This window comes from Loxodonta africana, chromosome 16 (genome assembly GCF_030014295.1).
Source record: "Loxodonta africana isolate mLoxAfr1 chromosome 16, mLoxAfr1.hap2, whole genome shotgun sequence".
NCBI lineage: Eukaryota > Metazoa > Chordata > Mammalia > Proboscidea > Elephantidae > Loxodonta > Loxodonta africana.
This window is the reverse complement of record NC_087357.1, coordinates 34,658,602-34,680,860: the sequence shown is the minus strand read 5'-3', so window position 1 is coordinate 34,680,860 and position 22,259 is coordinate 34,658,602. Positions and strand designations below refer to the sequence as shown.

At 44.6% G+C, this 22,259-nt stretch overlaps 2 protein-coding genes across 2 annotated transcripts in view; one reads left to right on the top strand and one right to left on the bottom strand.

Moving 5' to 3' along the window:
- CNNM1 (cyclin and CBS domain divalent metal cation transport mediator 1) overlaps nucleotides 1–15,051 on the top strand; it is a 63,466-nt gene extending 48,415 nt beyond the window's left edge. The window contains exons 8-11 of the mRNA XM_064269461.1: nucleotides 8,267–8,450; nucleotides 8,600–8,749; nucleotides 10,436–10,537; nucleotides 12,354–15,051. Coding sequence (XP_064125531.1) covers nucleotides 8,267–8,450; nucleotides 8,600–8,749; nucleotides 10,436–10,537; nucleotides 12,354–12,433 — 516 coding nt within the window. The 3' untranslated portion in view covers nucleotides 12,434–15,051. The remainder of the gene's footprint in view (nucleotides 1–8,266; nucleotides 8,451–8,599; nucleotides 8,750–10,435; nucleotides 10,538–12,353) is intronic.
- A 1,255-nt stretch (nucleotides 15,052–16,306) lies between these two features.
- Nucleotides 16,307–22,259, bottom strand: part of GOT1 (glutamic-oxaloacetic transaminase 1) — a 40,203-nt gene continuing 34,250 nt past the window's right edge. The window contains exon 9 of the mRNA XM_003409186.4: nucleotides 16,307–18,651. Within this exon, the coding sequence (XP_003409234.2) occupies nucleotides 18,512–18,651 (140 nt within the window). The 3' untranslated portion in view covers nucleotides 16,307–18,511. The remainder of the gene's footprint in view (nucleotides 18,652–22,259) is intronic.

The following is a 22,259-nucleotide window of genomic DNA, read 5'->3' as shown; positions in this document are numbered from 1 at the left end:
AAGGTACTATATACTAAATATGGCATTTACTAATGCTAACGAAATATAAAACATATCCTCTGCCTTATAAATCAATTAAAACCTAGTTGGGGAGAGGAAACATAAGGTAAACGGCAGTGATGAATGCAGGGTAGTATCTTAATTGACTACAAGATTATGTTGCACTTATTTTAAACTCTGTAGTAGCTGGAGAACATACTGGAACTTTAAGAATTGGGGAAGAATAAGAGGGGAGGTAAAAGAATGCCATGATGGAGGAATACCCATAAACAGAGGTATGGAAAGTGAGTATACACAGCGTGTTCAAGGGACAGTGAAGAGAGGAGCCGGACCGCTGGTTCTGCTGACAAGTAGTGTGACGGTTGTTGGCTGGGCAAGACCAAATTAGGAAAACTGAGCAGAGTAATTTAGATTGATCTACTAGACCTGCAATAGCCACTATCCTACTGAGTACATGAAAAGTGGCCACTCTGAATTGATGTGCTATAAGTGTAAAATAAGGAGCCCTGATGGCACAATGGTTAAGTGCTCGACTGCGAATGGAAAAGTTGGTGGTTTGAAACCACCCAGCAGTTCAGCAGGAGAAAGACCTTGTGATCCTATCCTGTAAAGATTACTGCCAAGAAAAAACCTGTGGGGCAGCTCTCCTCTGTCACGGGGGGTCGCTGTGGGTTGGAACCAACTTCATGGCACCTAACAACACCAAGGGTAAAATACATACCAGATTTCAAAGACTTAGTACAAAGAAAAGAATGTAAAAGTCCTCGTTAATAATTTTTCTATTGATTACATGTTGAAATGAAATTATTTTGGATATGTTGGGTTAAATGAAATATATTATTAAAACTAATTTCACCTGTTTCTTTTTACTTTTGTTGAATGTAGCTACTAGAAAAGTTTTTAAATTACCTGTGTGGCTCCCATTACGTTTCTATCTCTAGAGCACTGTGCTAGATAGACGTTGTCGTAGGTTGTTGAACAAAGGAGGGGACTGATGAAAACTGATGCTTGAATCTAGAAGTACAGCTGGGGGAAGCAGTGTGGAGATTGCTTCCCTGAATACATTTCCAGATTGGCGCCTTGTCAGCAATTTCTTTTAAGGCAGCACATTGACATGGCAGTCGTTCATAGTTAAAAAATTAAAAGAAGAAGCCCTGTGAAAGCAAGGCTATGAGATATAGAGAGAAGGTAATCAATGGGTGGTACATTTCTTTTTATACAACCACCCACCAACGGTGCAGACCCTCCCTCAACATCTGCCCCTACACCTGCTCTTGGGCAAACTACCCCCCCAACACACACACATACACAGAGTCATGCTTCTTCCCACTTACAGATCCTGGCTTTATCTGTCTGACTCCTCTCTTCAGCATCACTGACTAGTGGTTCATTTAACTTCTATGTGAATGCCTCCAATGACAGAGAACTTATGAGGGAGCTTATTCCATTTCCTTGGTATTATAACAAAAAAAAAAAAAAAGTAATGCCTTATTCCCAGCTCACCCTTTCCTCCCTAACAATGGCTAAAGAGAGGGCTACAGTTCCTGGATCCTTGCTTCCAGTTAACTGGAGGGATGATTACTTTTTCTGAAGAACAAAGAGAGAGTGTCACAGCTCACTGCAGATACAACCCAGGTTGAATCTTTCCAAAAATAAATAAATGAGTTAAATAAAATGGAGAATTTTGTAACAGTCACCATCCCCTGAGAGACTTCTTACTTGGGGGACACAGCCAGTCTACCAACCGACATCTTCCTTTTTCTATCATTCCTTCTTGGGATCTCCTCTCTTCCCCTCACTCTCTTTTTATTTTATTGGATAAATTAAGGATTTACTTTCCTAAAACCTAGTCTTGCCTTTATAGTCCCTCTAGCCACATTTATGCCACATTTCTTCTTGAGGCAGAGGCGATAACTGCTTCTTTCTCTACCCCCACCTCATGGTGTGACATGGACAATTTAGACATAATTAGATAGTAACTTTGTCTCCTTTGGAATGTGTGCCCATTATAAAGTTACAATGTGAGAAATAGATGTGAACATGTTTTAAACAGTCATTCCTAACAGTTGTATATATAACACAGTCACTGTGTTAATCTCATTATATCTGAGCTTCTTTTATAGGCTGTCATAGTTTGCTGGTGCTGCCATAACAAAATACTGCAAGTGGGTGGCTTTAAAGAACAGAAATTTGTTTTCTCAGCGCTCAGGAGGCTAAAAGTCTTAATTCAGGGCATCAGCTCTAAGGGAAGGTCCTTCTTTGTCTCCTTCAGCTTCTAGAAGCTACCAGCAATCCTTGAAGGTGCATCTGCCTTTGTCGTCGTATGGCGTGTGTCTGTGTCTATTCTACTCTTTTATAAGACACTACTCAGAAGAGTTTAGGTTTAGGACCCACCCTATTCCAGTATGACCTCATTAACATAACAAAGGAAAACCCCTATTTCCAAACAAGGTCACATTTATAGGTATAAGCGTTAGGACTTTAACATAACTTTTTGGGGGGAGCACAATTCAATCCATAACATAGGCCCAAGGAGGTTAATGATTTGGTCAAGATCACCCAGCTTGAAAGTGGCAAAACTGGGACTTAACATTTTACTTTAGTTAGCCAGTATGTTTCCCACCACGTTTTCTAAGGTAAAGGGTCATTTGGCTTTCTTTGACTAAACTATAAGCCAAACCTAAACTAACTAGTTAGAAGAACCCAAACAGAGTAATATCAAGTGCTGTGTTGGGCTTGTCAAGTGTCATTTAGGAATTTTTTCTGTCCTTTACGCCAAGAGAAACTACAAGACCCAAGGAAATTTTCATCTTTGGAAAACCCATGGGCATATTACAAAGTTGGGTTTTCGTGATGACTATGGTTCAGGCCATGAGGCAGCTGCTTTTCCGTATTGGAAATGCCTGTAGACTCCAGCACTGCAAAGCAGTTATTAGGGCACTGAGTCTTTGAATCATCTCCCCTAAAAGGTTATAAAAGGCAGCATAAGTGGCCATATGAAAGGCAGCCTTATGCGTCCAGATACGTTTGCAGTGTATGGAGTCAAGACACAGACTATTTTCCTTGGAGAGCAGGAGCTTACAGCTCCTTAGCAGAAATACCCAGACTGAAAGGAGCACCATTGTTAGACTTTGAGACCCCCCTCTGAAAACTTGGAATGCCACACTCGCCCTTCACCTTCGGTTTCCCTGGCACCAAAGAGTGAGTAGCACTTTCTCAGGCAAAACCCTGCATGAGACCAGTACACGGTTCTGCTAGCCCTGTTTTGCCAGGTGCCAAACTCAGGAGAGTCCTTCAACCTTTCTGACCTCATTTCCTCACTTGTAAAATGGAGATCACAAGACCTCTCATGCCTACCACATACAGTCATTGTGGGCAGCAAAGGAGATAACACATATCTAAGTAAGTTGGAGCCCTGGTGGCGCAGTGGTTAGCAGGCCGCTAACCGAAAGGTCGGCAGTTTGAATCCACAAGCTACTCGGAAACCCTGTGGGGGCAGTTCAACTCTGTCCCGTAGGGTCACTGTGAGTCGGAATCGACTCAACAGCACACAACAAGTGCTCTGTGAGCTGTAAAGCATTATGTGGATATGGGGTTTCACCAACATTTGCAAACCTAATATTAGTTCTACCTCTTTAGATAATTTATAGGACTTCTAGTAAAATATATGATTTCCAAAAAACAAAAACAATCCAAGGATATTTTAAATAAAAAATTGAAAATAAACTGCAAACCAGTGTGAGGAGTTATCAGGAATGAGTTACTGCAAGTAAACACTAAGCCTGTAAGCTGCCTGGCCATGAAGCAAAGAGGGGAAACAATTATATACTTCCAATAAAAAAAAAAAAACCTGTTGCTGCCGAGTCAATTCCAACTCATAGTGACCCTATAGAACAGAGCAGAACTGCTCCATGGGGTTTACCAAAGAGCATCTGGTGGATTTGAACTACCAACCTTTCGGTTAGCAGCTGTAGCTCTTAACCACTACGCCACCTGTGTTTCCTTCCACTAGAAGAAAGTATGTAATTCATCTTGTGAAAGGAACTCTTTTCTTGTAGTAATTCCTTGAAAGATTTAGCAAATGGATTTCTATGACTATGGGAGGGCATCAGAAATAATAATATATATTGGTTTCATAAGTTTCTTATTTCATCCTTCCATACAAGCTGGGGGTCCAGCATGAAATTTTAGCATCAGTGATGGCAATTATCAAGGAGAGCCAAGGTAATCATTGATTACAGGGGGAATTTTCAAGTGTGTGTGGTTTCAAGAGCTGTGGTTCTTCGTCTTGGCTGTGCATTGCAATGACCTGAGGAGCTTTAAACACTTCTAATATCTGGGCCCCACCCTGAGATTTAGCTGTAACTGCCTGTGCATCAGGATTTCTTTAAAGCTCCCCCAAGTGATTCTAATATGCTGCCAAACTTGAGAACCACTGTCCTACAGGGATGAGTAATTATGTCATCTTGATTTTTTACATGAAATAGTAGTCCATGTCCTAGAGCTGTCAGCATGGGCTGCATCACAGACACTTGGTGGTTGAAATCTCTAATACATGCTTGATATTCTGTGAGCTTGACCGAAGATAAGGTTTGAGACTATCCGAAGTCAGCTGACATCTCTTGGGAGAAATCTTGAGACTTCTCACCCAGATGAAAAGTGACCTGACTTCCCAATAGAGGAGGATGCAAAAGTCAGGTTTTCTCAATGAGAACACTGAATCTATTGAAAATCTTAGATAGATGCTAAGTTGAGATCCCATGGTTCTGTACCATAAAGCATAGAAGATTTAGTTTTGACCTGAAAAATATCAAAGCCAGTTGTTAACACTTGGCTGCTTTAGCCTTTAAAACCCTTTAAAGGGAGGGAAAAAAAAATCCTGAGCAGGAAGTGTGTCTGATTTTAATTAGATCTTAAGTCAGTGGTGGTGCTCAAAGTGTAGTCTTCTGGCCTGCAACATCAGCATCACCTGGGAAGTTGTTAGAAAATGCAGATTCTCAGTCCCTACCTTGACCTACTGAATCAGAAACCCTGGGGATGGAGGCCAGCAATTTGTATTTTAACAAGTCCTGCAGGTGATTCTGATGTACTCCAAGGTTTGAGAACCACGGATTTAAACCAGGGCTTCAAACCGGTTTGATCCAGTTCGACCCCCAGCTGAGATTTGCATTTCCACCCCAGATATACTGAATCAAAATCTACGTTTTAACAAGATCCCTATTTTAATGATCATGTTAAAACATAGATGTATACATAAGATTCACCTACAGATGTATATGTATCTATGTATATGAATCTTATGTATACATCTGTTTTAATTTAGGGATTGTGTTAAAATGTAGATGTATATGTGATTCACCTAGAGATGTGTATATATCTAGATGTATATGTATATGAATCTTATGTCTACATCTATGTTTTAACACCATCCCTAAAATAGGGATGGTGTTAAAATGTACATTCTGATTCAGTATATCTGGGGTGGAAATGCAAATTCTCAGCTGGGGGTCGAACTGGATCAAACTGGTTCGAAGCCCTGGTTTAAACTATCAGACCCACTGCCATCGAGTCGATTCTGACTCATAGCGACCCTATAGCACAGAGTAGAACTGCCCCATAGAGTTTCCAAGGAGTGACTGGCAGATTTGAACTGCCGACCTCTTGGTTAGCAGCCATAGCACTTAACCATTATGCCACCAGGTTTCCAGAACCAAACCTGTTCCCGTAGAATCAATTCTGACTCATAATGACCCTATAGGACAGAATAGAGCTACCGCATAGGGTTTCCAAGGAGTGGCTGGTGGATTTGAACCACTGACCTTTTGGTTGGCAGCTGTAGCTCTTAACCACTATGCCACCAGTAGATAAACTAGCAAAAGAACTGTATTTGCCTGCTGAAATCCAGGGGTAGTATGATGATTAAGGGAGCTCTTGTGGCTCAGCGGTTAAGCGCTCAGCTGCTAATCAGCTGCTCCTTGGAAACCCTATGGGGTAGTTCTACACTGTCCTGTAGGTCACCATGATGGCAACAGGTTTAGTTTGGTTGATGATGATTAAGGGCGTGGGATTTCCACATGCGTGTGTTCCTTAAGTATTGCCGAAAAACATACATTCTTGGTGTTTTTGTGATTAGTTGTGCTTAGAATTTGCTTGATTCTCATTTTGGTATCCTGAAGTTTGTTAGAGAAGAAAGGATTGGTAATGCACAGCAATGTAATGAATCTCCAACTTGAAGGAAAATAGGTTTCCTTTCATGAAGAAAAAAGTTGCCTGAATGGTTGTTGAGGTTAAATATTTGGGGGAATACTGTAGCCTAATATTCAGGATAAGTGCTAAGAGACAAGAGATTGTGTCAAGAAGCTCTTGTTGGCTTTGGTGATTTTAAGACATTCTGGAATAATTGGAGGACCAAAGGATCTAGGAAATGTAGTGAGAACATTATAGAACAATAAAGCAGAAAAAAGTAACTCACCCAGAGCAACAGCCTACACTGAAAGGAAAGGAGGGAAGCCTGGTGGATAGGGAAGGCAGAATTGGGACAAGCCAGTGGTGATGGAGAGTCACCCTCAGAGGGTGTGAGTAATGTGCCATCTAGAATTGACTCAAGGCCAGTCTAGGATTTGACCATCACCCACAGATCCCCAGAGAGGCCAGGCATGGAACACATCCAAGCCAGAGGGGAAAGCAAGGCTAGGAGAACAGGTGCTGAGAATTCAGCAGTGGAAGTGGCCACTGTTGAAAGAGCCCTTGCAAGATACCAAGCCAACTTCAAGCCCATTCTCTGTTCCAGTGTATAAATCTTAACCATCTCTTCTCCTTTTGCCAGCCAGGCATCTTCATTGTTCCAACACGTAACGCCAATCCTACCTCTAAAGGAAAGAGAAGGCAGAATAAGCAGAATTTATAGTTTTTTCAGTTTTCTAGCTTAATGCACGTGAGGAAGGGACGAAACAGATTAGGAGACTGTAGAACTTGGGAAGGATGTTGTGCTTTGTGCCATTTTCGTTTTTCCCCAGTGCAGCAGCGGACTAACCAGTAACCAAGGTACCCACAGGCTTACATTAAGCAAGGTACGAACGGACTTGATTGTGTTTACTTACTAATCTGTAGTGAACAATTTCACATGAGTTTCACCGCGGTGAAAAACAGGTGAACTTGTGCTCTGCAGATTAGTAAATAAACACAGTTAAGTCCATGTGTACCTTGCTTATTGGGTAATCCGGCCCTGCCCAGTGGCATTCATTGGTTAGCAGTATCCTGTTCCTGTAGTGGGGGGTGCAAAAACAAGCTTGTTTTCACTGCAGACAAGGTGCATGGCACCAGCATGTGACATACACCCAGAGAACAGAGATGACAGAGAAACCTTCCCATTTTCCAGAAGAGGCATTTGATCCCTATTTTTTCCTGCCTGGAATTATGGAATTTCCCTTCTGGTCTGGCTGAAACCTAACTTTCTTCTGGAGGAGCTGTGCCAGATGCCTTCACATGGGGCTGAGGTTTGACACATCAGGAAGGTGACTGGTATGACGCCTGTGGTCCCAGGAGAAATCTGGGAGATAACACTGCTGCAGACCTTTCCAGCACAGGAACGTGGTCCTACCTACATCCAGGGTTGGGCGAAGTCCAAATCAAATGCCTCCACCTCCAGCTTCCTGACAGTAAGACCTAGGGCCAGAGCTCTTAACAGAGTCCTGTCTTATTCTCGGCAAGTCCCCCACCAGCTGACCCTTCAGGAAAAGAGTCCTTGGCAATAGCATAAACAATGTTTTAAACATCTCCTTGGATACCACCCTGCTGAGCAAAAATGCCCTCCGCCCTCTCTAGGTCTCAGAAGATGGTTTGATGGCTCCTCCAGGGGTGAAGTCAGGGTCTGAAGCCAGTAAAAATGGACAGTGGGAACTTGTGGCAAACAAGCAGATTCCCCTCACTGCTCCTCACCACTGGGCTGGTACAGCTTGGTAAGGCCCCCAGACTCAGGGGCTTATCTACAGAAAATAGCGCTTATGGCAATTAGTGTTAAATTGTGAATAATCTCTCACAGCTGGCGATGGAAATTTCCATGGCCGATAGAAATTAGTGCCCCTCCTCAAGTGCCACCCAGGGCACCCACCCTACCTGCCCTACCTTAGTTAACACCTCTACCTCCAGTTAATGGGTCTTTGGCCACAAAAGCCACGCGTTCCAGAGCACTCCAGCAGGCTGCTTCTGGGCTCAGAAAGGCTGGCTGCGTCCTGAGCTTCTGCTCCTCCCTGCCTCTTCCTTCTAGATCACACGGCAGCAGTACCAGAATGCACTCACCGCCTGCCACATGGACAGCTCACCCCAGTCCCCTGACATGGAGGCCTTTGCTGTCGGAGACTCCACCAAGGCCCCGACTACGTGGGGAACACCCCAAACCCCCAAGGATGACCCTGCCGTCACCCCCCTGAATGACAGGAGCAGCCTGCTGTGTAAGTCAGCTGGGCGATGGCTGGGCAACCGCCAGGTGAGGACAGCCTGCCTTCCTCCCTCAGCCCTGCCCCAGGCTGCCATCTTGTGCCTCACAGAACCCCAGGTTTTCTCCAAAGCAGAGAGATGATGTCCTTGCTGTCCTTCCCAGGTGGCCGCTCAGATGGGCTGAAAAGCCCAGGCGAGGTAGTATACCTGAGGATGGAGGAGATGGCCTTCACTCAGGAGGACGTGGATGACTTCGAGGAGCGCGGCACCCAGCAACTCTCACTGTCTCCTGGAGCTGTTCCCACAAGAGCAGGTCAGGAAGGGCAAGCCCGCCCAGGGGACAAAAGGGATTGCCACCCTTGCGCACTGGGATGGCCCGGGAAGCGCTGGGACCTCAGCCCTGTGGAAAACTCCCCACTTCCTTCCACGACCAGAGAAGGGAAACTAACCTTTACTGAACACCTGCTGCCTATCAGGCCTCAATTTTAATTTATTCTCCCAGGAAGATAGTATGCAGGGCAGTGTCTGAATCTAGATTTCTGCCTGGGGTCAGACCCTGGCTCTTACGTTTATAAGCTATGCAATCTTAGGTGTTACTTAACCTGACACTCAGTTCCCTTATCTTAATAGATGTTTCTTTATGTGGATATACATACGAATCACGGTACCTATCTCATGAGGCAGTTTTCCATATAAATAAGATAATATATATAAAGATCACGTCTTTAAAGAGCACTGCTTGGCACTGTGCACCATAAAGACTAGGTAGTTATTACTGGACCTATTTTACAGATAGGAAAACTTAGGTCAGTCACTATTACTAACAGGGCTCTGTCCTTCCTTTGAGCCCAGAGAACATGGACACTTGGTGGGACTTGTCCTGAAGTCTCTGAGGCATTGAATGCTTCGGTCTTGACAATGATGTTGCTCCAAGCTCCCAGCGTTCCACAAGACCTGGGCTCTTCTGTGCTTGCCTTGCTAAGATATACTCCCCAAGCTTTCGGCAGCCCCTAAGCCCACCCTCTAGGCCAGTCGTTACCCTACCCGACTTTCCCGCCCTATCCCAGTCCATGGCATAAGTCCAGAGAAGTGACCTGACAGATGGCTCAGAAATGTTTGAGGTCAGTGAAACAACATGTTTGAACTTGTGACTGGCCCAGAAAGTCTAGGACACATACAGTCAGTGTTCTAGCATCTGAACTTGGAAATGATGCTCTTTTTCACCTGCGTACACCACATTTAGTAGGTAAAGCACGGAGTAGGAAAATGTTATCAAAGGAATAAGGATGGAGGAGATGGGGTAGTCTTTGGAGGTCATCTATGATACATGAGGACTCTGAGGCCTGGAGAAGAGAAAGGACTTGCCCAAGACTGTAGACTTCATTAGAAGCAGAGCTGGGGATCAAACTCAGGCTTTTGACCAATGCAGCTTCCACCACACCACTTTGTGCTCTCATTAGGTGCTTATTGCATTGTCAGTAAAGACTTGGACCCCTTCCCAACTCAGATTCTATGGCTTTCTGAGATTCTGTGGCTCTCACTGGGTCCCGTGAGAGGATACAGAGGCATGTGCTTAATCATTATTGAGCCCTATGATTTTCCAGGGTCTGTGCAAACAGAGGAAGGAGGTATCACCACCTGTCCTCAAGTATGCTTTTTGTCTGCCAAGGATACTGGGTGGAGAACATATTGCTCTCTTCCTCTTTCTCTTGCCAAACAGCATTTGAGGAGAGGGAGTTATTTCTGACTTTGCACAGATAGTTGGATCCCTGCTCCTATTCTCCATCTGTTTGTTCCTTTTGTGGCACTAACATGCCTCTTGCTAATTAATTAGGGCCAAAGCCTTCCTGGGTATCACTCCCCTGTTAATGGCCACTGCTGCCTCAGCCCTTGTCTGGAACTTACCTGCTGAGAAACACCAACCAGAATCGCCCTCACTCGATCCCTGGGTGTGTGGGTTGGAAAAAAACTTGCGTTATCTTTTTCATTTCTTGCACAGCACCAGATAGTGAATGTTGTAATATCAACCTGGACACAGAGACCAGTCCCTGCAGTAGCGACTTTGAGGAAAGTGTGGGCAAGAAGCTGCTGAGAACCTTGAGTGAGTAGCTCTTCACCCAGGTAAAAGCCACCCACTCGCTGGTTGGCTGTAGGAAAAGCACATTAGAAGGAAACCTATAAAGGAGTCCTGGTGATGCAGTGGTTAAATGCTTGACTGCTAACCAAAACGTCAGCGGTCCAAACCCACCAGCCACTACATGGGAGAAAGCTGTGGCAGCCTGCTTCCATAACGATACAGCCTTGGAAGCCCTATGGGGCAGTTCTACTCTGTCACATGGAGTTGGGTATGAGTTGGAATCAACTTGACAGCAACAAGTTTGGCTTTGGGAACAGGTATGATGGAGCCCTGATGGTGCAATGGTTAAGCATGTGACTGCTAACTGTAAGGTCGGAGGTTCAAACCAACGCAGTGACTCTGCAGGAAAAAGACCTGGCAATCTGCTTCTATAAAAATGATAGCCTAGAAATCCCTACTGGGAAGTTCTCCTCTGTCAACATGGAGTCAAAATTGACTTGATGGCACCTAACAACAACACCAACCACAGAGGTATTCATGGAAATGTATAATAGGGCCAGGGCCAGTACAGTACCCTGAGTAGCTACAGAATCTGTCCCATTCAGTCAGTGGTCATCTAGGACAGGGGTTGGCAAACCATGCCTGCAGGCCAAATCCTAACTGTACCTCCCTATCCCCCCGACCCCTGTTTTTGTAGATAAAGGCTTATTGGATCGAAAACACAGCCATTTGTTACCTATTACCTATAGTCACAATGGCAGAGTTGAGTAGTTATGGCAGAGACCACATGGCCCACAAAGCCTGTAAGATTTACTCTCTGGCCCTTTTAAAGAAAGAGTTTGTGGACCCCTGGTCTAGGAGACTCAGTAGAAAAGAAAGTGCTATCGCCCAGGGGAAGGAGTCACTGACAGAGAGAACAAGGTGAAAAATTCTCCTTCCTAAAAACAAAGCTGGGAACAGATTGCTCTTCCATCCTTGAGGTCAATTACTTCGTTACCCCTACCTTCCCTAATACTAATCCCTGGGTAGTGCAACCAGTTAAGCTCTTGGCTACTAACTGAAAGGTTGGCAGTTGAAACCCACCCAGAGGCACCTTAGAAGAAAGACTTGGCAATCTGTTTCTGAAGGTAACATCCTTGAAAACCCTGTGGAGCCCAGTTCTACTCTGCAGCACATGGGGTCATCATGAGTTGGAATCGACTAGACAGCAACTGGTTTGGTTTTCTGGTTTTTCCCTGGTGTACAAGGGAGGTTGCTTCAGAGTTAGAGAATGTAGGTCCCTGGGGATGGCTCCCAACCATACCCACCAGCCCTGGCTCGTGGCACATCAAAGGCTGTGATACCAGTTATCTCTCAGTGTCTAGCAATACTTAGGGCTGGGGCCTTCAAGAGGTGGGAAAAGTACAATCCTGTTTCATTGTTGTTGTGTGCCACCGAGTTGATTCCAATTGATAGCGACCTTATAGGACAGAGAAGAACTATCCCATAGTGTTTCCTAGGCTGTAATCTCTACAGAAGCAGATCGCTGCTGGAGAGTTCAAACCACCAACCTTCCAGTTAGCAGACAAGCGCTTTAATCATTGCACCACCAGGGCTCCTTCCCATTACATGGAATTTACACAATCTCCTCCAGGAAATCTCAATTCCATTTGGCAGTAATGTAGGCTTGTGGCTTTTCCGAGATGTCAGCACCAGGATACCATGAAGATTAGTTCCAGCCAAACTGTCAAGGGCTTTGCCTCCATTTCTGCTTCTATTTTGGGACCATTTCTAAGCTGGGACCACTGAGGGAGTGTGACTGTCCTCCCAGTCTTACAGATTGATACAAACTGTTTTTCAGGTGGTCGAAAAAGGAAGCGGTCACCAGATGGGGAGAGAACTTCAGAGGAGAACTCCAATTTAACGCCTCTGATCACATGACAGGGCACAGACAGCATTCGCTGGGTGTGTGAGATTCCAGAGTTTTGGGGGAGAACCCACCCTCCCATCACCTGTTTCACCCTGAGGCCTCCCACAGGTGACAGAGCATTCTGCTTTCCTTTCCACCTCTTCACCTTAGCTATCAGTTTGGCACATTTTTCCCTCTTAGCCTCCAATTTGACTCAGAGCCTTCCTGCAGCCTTAATGGAAGGTGGTACTTCCAGTGGGACATGCTAGAAATGGTCTTGTCTGTTGCACAATCTGAGACTGGAGAAGAAATTACCCCAAGCTGACAATGCCACTCTGGGGCCCCTGATGCCATAGGAGACCCATGTGCTGGAATTCACCGTTTCTTCCTCCAGAGCAAAATAACTTTCTACCATATTTCATGCTTAGCTTAACTCAGAAGGTACCACTGGCAGACAGGCAGATGGAGGGAGGCTGGAATAGCAGGTATGAAGACTGGTTCAAGGAATGGACCAAGAATCCCTCCAGAACTTGAGAGCCGTGGGACTAGGCCATGTTGGTATGGCTGGTTTCCTGCTAGATAAGGATTCCAGCAGCCTGGGGAAGTGTGTCTCAGCTGGAACGGAAAGAATGTGAGTTGGAGCCTCAAGTCATTGTATTTCCCAGGGACACATCTGTTTTGGCTCTCAGTCAGCAGCCATCGATCAATCAATAAATCTGCTCTGAAAGAGGAGGAGCAGGGAGCAGAGAGACCCAGTTGGGAGCCAGAGATGGAATTTCAGGTTTTAAGTGCAAATCAAAGCAAAAAAAAAAAACTTACATGAAAAAAATTCTAAGCAAATTTTAGCCATGACCAACCAAAGAATGCACAGGTCAGCCAAGGAGGATGCAAGCTCTCGTGGGACTGCAGTGTGCAGTGCACAGGAATGTCGAAAGTCATTCTTTTCCATCCTTTCTGACCCCCACCCTCACCCCTTACTCTACCACAGCAGGTCAGCTAAGTGTATTTATTCTAAGAATTTACTAAACCAAGACAAAAAAACCAGACCCCTTGCCGTCGAATCGATCTTGACTCCTAGTGACCCTATAGGACAGAGTAGAACTGACCCATAGGGTTTCCAAGGCTGTAATCTTTACAGAAGCCAACTGTCACGGCTTTCTCCCATGGAGCCGCTGGTGGGGGTTTGAACCACCAGCCTTTTGGTTAGCAGCTGAGCACTTAACCACTGTGCCACCAGAGCTCCCTAAGAATTTACTACATCTCCGTTTTTCACCTGGATGGTGGGGACAGTGCAATTTCCAAAAATAACCACCAGATGGCAGAATGAACATAACTACTTCCAAGAACAAAAATAGTTCTGACCCAGAAGCTCAACCAGCCTTAGGGAAAATTTGGAAGTAAGTAAAGTTTGTCTCTGGATACCCATCTCCCTTTCTAAACTATCTCCCATCCCACGGTGCCATCAGTCAGGCATCCAATGATCCAGTGCTGCCTGCTGAATCTCCAAACCATTCCCTAACTTTTTCCTGTGGTATACCCCCCCCGCCCTGCCCATTTCCAAAGCTGTTACTTCACTGCCCCTTCAATCAATAATCACATGGGAAAGGGGGGGCTGATAATTCCTCTGGGTTATTTGCATCTCAATAGAAAATGCTCATTAACCCAGGGGAACCTTTAACTCAGGGGTTCTTAACTTGGGGTCCATCACCCCAGGTCCACAGGTGGACTTCAGAGGGTCCATGCCCCTGAAATTGTCTTCAGAATCTAGTTATGCGTTCTTATGCGTGTTTTCCAGAGGGCTAATGCTTTCATAAGATTTCCAAAGGTTTCAGACCTACCAAGGGTTAAAAACCACTATTTTAACTAGTGGAACATTCAGACCGGAGTTTCTGCAATGCAGAGTGAAGTGAGTCCTGGGCAGTAGGTGACAGATTTTTAGTTATAAGTGGTCTTCTCGAGTGTCCATCAAATCGACAGGGCAGGCTGGCACCCACCAAGAAGTGGGAGTCCTCAGTGTCTTGGCGCACAATAGTACAGCCTACAGCCTATATAACTTGCCCCCCACCTTCCCCACCCAATCAGAGTAGGTGTTCCAGACAGGAGGGTCACAGCACGTGGAAGTAAAGAGTTTCCAGCCAGGAATGACTTTTCTTCCAGCCATACGTTATTCATTTCAACATGCCCCTTGCCCAGCCTGGCCTGAGGCCCAACAGTGCATGACTTCCTGTAGGTAAGTCCACAGCCACCTCTTCCCAACACCTGCTGTTACCTGGTGAGAATCAGCACAGTGTCTGCTCTCGGCGCTGGGTGCCTCAGGTCCAGACTAGGGAACAGCATTTCAAACAAGAACTGCCATCATGCAGTCTGTGTCCAGGTGACCACTGGCCCAAGGGGGTTTGCCTGGCAAGTCTTCTCTCATTAGCCCTAAGGCCTCCAGGCTCAGGCTACTGCTGTTACATTACATCCATCCCTTTGCAAACCCCCTAATGCGAGCCTGTCACCACTCCCCTCCTTATCCCCCTCCAAAGTTTTTCTTCAGCCTAATAAGTTTTTTTTTTTTTTTAAAAAAAAGAGGATTTTAAAATAAAGCATTTATGAAAACTCAAACTGTAAATAATTTTTAAATAAAATGAAAATGCCTTTTCTGGAATGTGGCTGTTTTCCCTGCCCCTGGAATCTCGGGATTTCATTTGCGATGTAGGCTGATGGGTGCACACAGGTAATTATCTCACCTGCAGCTCACCTGTCTGAAGAGGCATGCCTTTCAAGGCCAGGCATGAGGCTGCGGTGCGGTTACAGGACAGCACTGGTACTCTACCTTAGGGGGCCAGATGGGTAAGATTTTGCAGGAGTGAATGCCAGAAATGGACAGTAAAGCCCATACTGGAAGCCAGAGTATGAATGAAGACAAGGAACGAGCACTAAGGTGATCTTGAGAAAGACTGGCATCTGTTGAGCCCATTTACCAAAGTGCTAAAATGTGCCAGGCCGTGCGCTAGGTGCTGAGTTCAGGGTCGTGGGGGCTGCACCCAGGCAGAGCCCCTAAGACAATGAGCTGGTCGTACTGGCTCACTTTTGCAGACCCTTCTGAAAGACATCAAAGTGGCACGACTCCTCCAGTTTCTAAAGTGTGGGGAAAAGGAGTAGGGGAGTGGACCAGACTTACTTTTAAACCAGTGTAGGAGAGGGAAACAGCCAGGCAGGTGGGAAGATGTGTTGTTTGTAGAAGGAAGATAGGACTCTGACACCTACTACTTATACTAATTTCTCATACAGCAAACAGGACAAATATTGGCCCATGCCCCCCAAAAAAACAAGATTCTTCCTAGGAGCCTTCATAGAGGCTATTAATTTCATTAACAGTAATAAAAGATAGTAACATCTGTTCTGCCAATGGCTTTTAAATTTTTATTTAAGTTTTGCCATTGTATATATCAGCTTGGGTATTTCTCAAAACTACCCTGGGAAGGTGGTATTACCGGCCCTGCTTCATAGACTATGAAACAGGCTCTAAGAGCTGAGGTGACTTGCTAGAGACTATATAGCCAGGAAGTGGCAGAGCTTTGAGGTCTGAGTGCCCTTCTCATAAGCAAGTAAAATTTGTGTAACAACCCTACCTCTGAAATTCAGTGTACATCTGCACGTTAAAAGCCCTGAGAAGTCCTGCAGTAAAGAAGCCTGCTTTAACTCACCTCCAGCTCAGCTTTTCCCAGATTTACACAGAGCCCTTTTTTTTTACATTAACTCATGGAAAAGTAGAACACACTTTGGGAAACATTTGCCAAATATATGGAAGACTAGAATTACTCATTGACATTTTTTTTTATCAAGTCAAGTCTGACTCACATCAACCCTATAGGACAGAGTAGAATTGCCCCATAGGGTTTCCAAGGGTGTAATCATTCAGATTGCCACATCTTCCTCCAGTGGAGCGGCTGGTGGGCTCAAACTGCCAACCTTTTGGTTAGGAGCCGAGTGCTTAACCACTGCACCACTAGGGCTCCTTGAAGAATACATTTTAAACGGCCAAACTCCCATTGAGTTGGGGATTATTTTTAAATGCTAAAAACATTTTAGCACTTTGGTTTTAAAGCATTTCTTTTTTTCACAAACACCTCCCTATGAAGAAAAATTAAATTCTTCCTTATAAGAGAAATTAAATACTAAGGAATAAGATTTTGTCAGGGGCGGTAAGCTTTGGAAGGCCTCAGACCAGTTTAATCTCTATGACTTTTTCACCCCCCAAGAGTCAATTTTTGCTCTCTTAGGGATAACAGTATCCCTGTTGAGACTGCATGGTTTAAAGCTATGTTTGGGGAGAATGAAAGAAGATTGACAGAACGTAGAATTATTCGATTCCTATTTGCTTTTGTCTTCCCTTCCTAAGGACAAGCATCTTTAAACTGGAAGGAAAATGAATACTCATAAAAAGGAATTTAGAACGGGAGGTGATGAGGAAATGAGCACTAGATCATCTAATCACTAAACCCTTCAAATTCATTAGATCCAAGCACAGCAGGGTGTAGGGCACCAGTGCTCTCTGAAGGACTGCTGGGGACCCAGCTGGGATGAAGGATCTGAAAGCATATCCTGTGTGGAAACAGGGAAGAATGGGGGCTGGGGACCAGACACGTGCAAAAGCAAAAAATAACAACTGCTCTTTCAAATATTTGAAAAGCCATCAATTCAAAGTGCCAATAAACTGACTCTGTGGTTTATAGAAGGAGAGTAGGGAACAGGGCAAATGAAGATCAAATTCTGGTTCAAGGTCAAAGATCTTTTTAATTAAGGAACTCCGTAGAATAGAATGCCTCACCAAGTACTGCATCTATCACCACCATTACCAGCCATCTGAAAACGACAAATCAGGGATGAGGTGGAAGAGACTATTTCATCCCAGGAGAGAAGCCAGAGTTCATGACTTCTAAGACCCCCAGTCATTCCCCAAGACGGAGGATTTTATGACAAAGGAGTCACAGATCCTGTTAAAATAATATGATCCGTAAATATTTTAAACTCCAAGCAGTAGCCCTCGTATTTTAAGTAAGATTCAACCCACCACATTCTACAAAACCGACATTTGGAGAGTTTCATGGACCCTCTGGAGAACGTGATCTGTATTTCAGTGCTATAATTGCTTCAACACAGTAGGAGGTATCCTAACTGCACGGGAGGGGCTGGTGTTCTAGAATCACTCCGAGTGATGTCAATCCCTCTATGAGATTCCAAAATAATATAAGCAGACAGCTGGCCTTTGAACAACAAGCCCACAAAACCGACGTAGAGTTATGGTACAGCTGAGTTCACAAAGACAGGTGTATTTAAGAGTACATTTTAGTTTTTCCTTGACCACAAGTACATCCCTCTAAAGCATTCATTTTAAGCCGTGGGTCACAACCCATTAGTGGACCACCAAATCAATTCCATGGATCTCGATCAGCATTTTTACTTTACTTTGTTTATTTTTAGTGAAATAGAACACAAGAGAATAGAATGGACTCGAAAACATCAGAATGCACTACACATAGCAAGCATAAATACTGTTTTGTGAAACTTTTGTTTCAGTTAAATATTCGTGTGTGTGTCATGATATAAATATATTTCTTACTGTAGTCACGCCAAAGAACTAAAGCTTAGATCTAGGGACACAACCATGCGGAAAGAGCAGGCAGACAGACACTCTGGGTTGAGATGACAACTTTTAATGACGTAGCCAACACTCACAATCACGCTTGGCTACCTCAGAACTTGATCTTTGGGGCTACACTGTATAGAGTCAAACAAGATGGAGACACACACGAGCAACACAGGCAACACTCCTGCTTCTAGGAAGATGGGCAAGATAGCTATGTCTCATAATCAAAATATTTTATTCTTCTTTAAATAAAAACCTGAATTTGCTCTGGCCTCCAAAAAGGCTCTACCCCCAGCCATCCATTTCTTTTCAAGGGATGCTGTCTTCCAGTGGGGCCAGTTTTAACCAGAAGCAGTCTTGCCAGAGCAGCCACGCCAATCTTTCCATAGTTTGTACCGCATGATATGTACAACCAAGTTTGTGCAGGCAGGGAACACATGTGACAGAGAACCGCTTTGGTTTCGGTGGTGTTTCTTCACTGGATTTTGGTGACAGCTTCATGGATAGAGGTGGCCACGTAATCTAGATTTTTGGTGGTTAGGCCACACATGTTGATCCGACCACTTGGCATTAGATAGATGTGTTTTTCATTGACCAGATACTCAACCTGCTTAGCTGTGGAAAACCAAAAGAAGATATCGTTACAGTAGTAGGAATCCTTGAAGCAGTGGCGATTCAGTGGTTATATGACAACTACCATTTTCCTTCTTTCCCCCTACAATAATAGAGAGGCAAAACAAACAGGAGCTATTTCATCCAAATGACATAGAGGGAAACAAGCTCACAAAATTCTGGAAGGTACTTCTTTTTAACTTTGTAATCCGTAGAAAGTTCAATATGGCTCTACAAGTCACTGCCTCCTCCAGATGGGAATTTTAACCTGGGACCACTTCCCAACCAAATCTCACACATTACATTCACTAGGATACCCTTCTCAACTAAAAGCAGCCATCAGATTTACAAACATCCCACTGATACTAAAAACAGGTTAAAAAACGCCTCCTCTGTCTCTTCCCTAACCTGTGTTTGCTTCATCCCACCTTTCAGAAATCCACTACAACTGCCTGAGGTCCACAGCCCTACCTGGTGGTAGGAACAGCAACAACAAAATCACACGTGGTAGGGAAGATGCTGTGTCTCTTAGAAGACATTCTCCCCACCCCCATGCCAGAGGACTGAATCCATGCTACCGCCACCCCCAAAACACCCACCCACCCACCCACAGACATGCACACACACCTTCTATTTCCTCACTACAAATAACTCAAGTAACTCTACCTCAAAAGTTTATTTTCCTTCCTACCATTTACTTCTCACTCTGCCCCAGTCACTTCCGCTGCCACTCTGTCTACTTTGTTCCATTTGGTAATTTTAAAAAACAAACAAGTTTGTTGGAGAAGTCTAAGACTAATGCTAGTGATGTTCTGTAGATTAAAAAAAAAAAAAAAGGCAAACCCCAAGTTCTGAAGTGAAATTTCGAACCTCCAAAAGTTCTTTCAGCATTCACCTAAGCTGGCCTCTAACCTGCACCTGCTCCTTATTGTTAGATATGTTTTTTATATTATCAAATCTCATTGTGTTTCTTACCTGTTTCCTTCCTATAATCACAACTTTGTTTTTCTATTAGTTTTCTCTGACAATATACAGAGTTCAGTTATATTATGGGCCAAAGAAATTTTGTAAGATAGCCCTGGAACACAGGCACTATTTGTAACAGTGGGTCTACGCAAAGGTGTTTCTATTCTCAAATAACTGATACAGCGAAGAGTTTTGAGGATGTAACCCATTGTACAATGGGAACTGCTTCTTCCCCTGCTCGGCCTAAGGCAGGGAAGGGCTAGCTCTGTCTACCCTGGGCTTTGTTCCACAGTGCAGAGAAGGCAGGCACGAGACCTCTACATACTTGAGGAGCCTACTGAGCCCCTAGCAGCAACCCCACTTTGACTTTTCATCTTTACAGTACACTGTGCAATGCCCAGGCCCAAGGGGTACTTGATAAATGCTGCGTGAATGAACCAACCGGCTGAAAAGCTACAGAGACGTCTCTGATCTGACACCATCAGACCTTCGTTCACGTCTCAGCTCTCTCTCTCAAACAGAGGCAGGAGGGCTTTGCCACATGTTTGCAGAAATGCATCATGTATGGAAGGGACAGCTTGGACTTGCTTTATGCCACAATCCCTAGTGCTTGCTTGCTTTATTGCAAATCCATGATAGGTTTCTAGCTGGTTTTTTGCCTAATTTGTTGTTGTTGTTTGCTGCTGCTGAGTAGGTCCCTGACTCATGGCAACCCACTGCACAACAGAAGGAAACGCTGCCCAGTCCTGAGCCATTGCCATGATTGGCTGCGGATCAGACCATTGTGGTCTAGAGTTTTCTTTTTACTTATTTTGTTTTTGTTGAGAATATACACAGCAAAACATACACCAATTCAACATCTTCTATATGTACAATTCAGCTGACACTGATAAAACTGTTGTTTTTGTTGTTAGGTGCTGTCAAGTCCATTCTCGACACACAGTGACCCCATGTGACAGAGCAGAACTGCCCCATAGGGTTTTCTAGGCTGTGATCTTTACGGGAGCAGATCGCCAGGTCTTCTCTCCCGCAGAGCCACTGGTAAGTTCGAACCGTTTGGTTAGCTGCCAGGCGCTCAACCATGGCACCACCAGGGCTCCTTTACAGGGCTTTCACTGGCTGATTCTTGGAAGCAGATCACCAGGCCTTTCTTCCTATGCCATCTTGGTCTGGAAACTCTGCTGAAACCTGTTCAGCATCGTAACACACAAGCCTCTACTGACAGAGGGACAGTGCCTGGGCATGAGGTGCATCGGCTAGGAGTCCACTCAGGTCTCCCCCATGGAAGGCAAGAATTCTACCGCTGAACCACCGCTGCTGCCACTTCACCTCTTAGGTGCTAATTACTTAACATCCTTAAGACGTCATCAATTTGAGGGAACAAGATAATAATAAAAGCGTAATAATCAGAGGAGCAAACAGTATGTCCAGATATTGTTCTAAGCACTTTACATTAACTCAGTTAATTCTGATAATAACCTTATTATCCCCATTTTACAAATGAGGCAGAGAGAAGTTAAATCACTTTCCCAAGAGCACACGGTAGTGGATCAAGGATTTTAACGCAGGCCGTGGGGCTCTGAGACTGGGTTCACCACGCCGTGCCGCCTCTCTGGGTAAGCAGAAAACCTGGACTCTGCGCTCAGTGCGACCTGTGTGCCCCCTCCAGACAAAGCAAGCAAGCTTCAGACGTCACCTAAGCAGCTTTAACTCTGTAAGTTTCAGTCATCCACGGAAATGGAGCCTCACCCGCCAATGGAGCCACACGTACCTCACTAACGGTAAAAGCCTGTGCCCAGGAGGCAGCCGTTCCCCTATTCTGTCTTTAACAAAAATGAAACTACTCTGCTTTTTGGTGGGGAGAGAAGTGCCACAGTTTGAGAGGCTAGTGAAAGTTATGAACTCTTTCCCGAGAAACATGCCAACATATACATAACACTATTTTCTTAATATAATTTCCTGGGCTTCACAGCTCTCCTGAAGTACATCCATGGGCTTCAGCTTAAAAGCCCCCATGCTGATGGATAAAAGGTCATAAAGGAAGTATTGTAAAATGATAATTGTAGAAACTAGAGGGAGGGTATATGGTGTTAACTGCACAATTTCTCCAACTCTTCAAAATTTTTCATTATAAAATGCTGGGAGAAAAAAAAAAAAAACAGCCCTGTTTTAAAAACAGTAAATGATGTCAAGTGCTGAAAATACAACTCGTGTTATAAGAACAGATCTATTCTCATCATTGTTCAATTCATACTAAAAGAGTGTCCTACTCTGGACAGTGGGAGGATATAGGGATTTTATGGGGAGACAGTCTCACCTTCTGAGCTTCTAAAATATTACTATTCTGTTGTACATAGTAGTCTTACAGTTTTATAAGGATGACTGCTCACTCGGGCGAACTGACTCCCCTTCCATAGTCCTGAGGACACCTACAGCTGAGATGTCACTTTACTTTCTTGGGCAGCCTTATTTTAACCAATTGCTGTCAAGTTGACACTAACTCATGGCGACCCTATGTGTGTCAGAGTAGAACCGTGCTCTACAGGGTTTTTAATGGCTGATTTTTTCGGGAAGTAAACCATCAGGCCCTTCTTCCAAGACAACTCTAGATGAACTTGAACCTCCAACCTTTGGCTAGCAGCCGA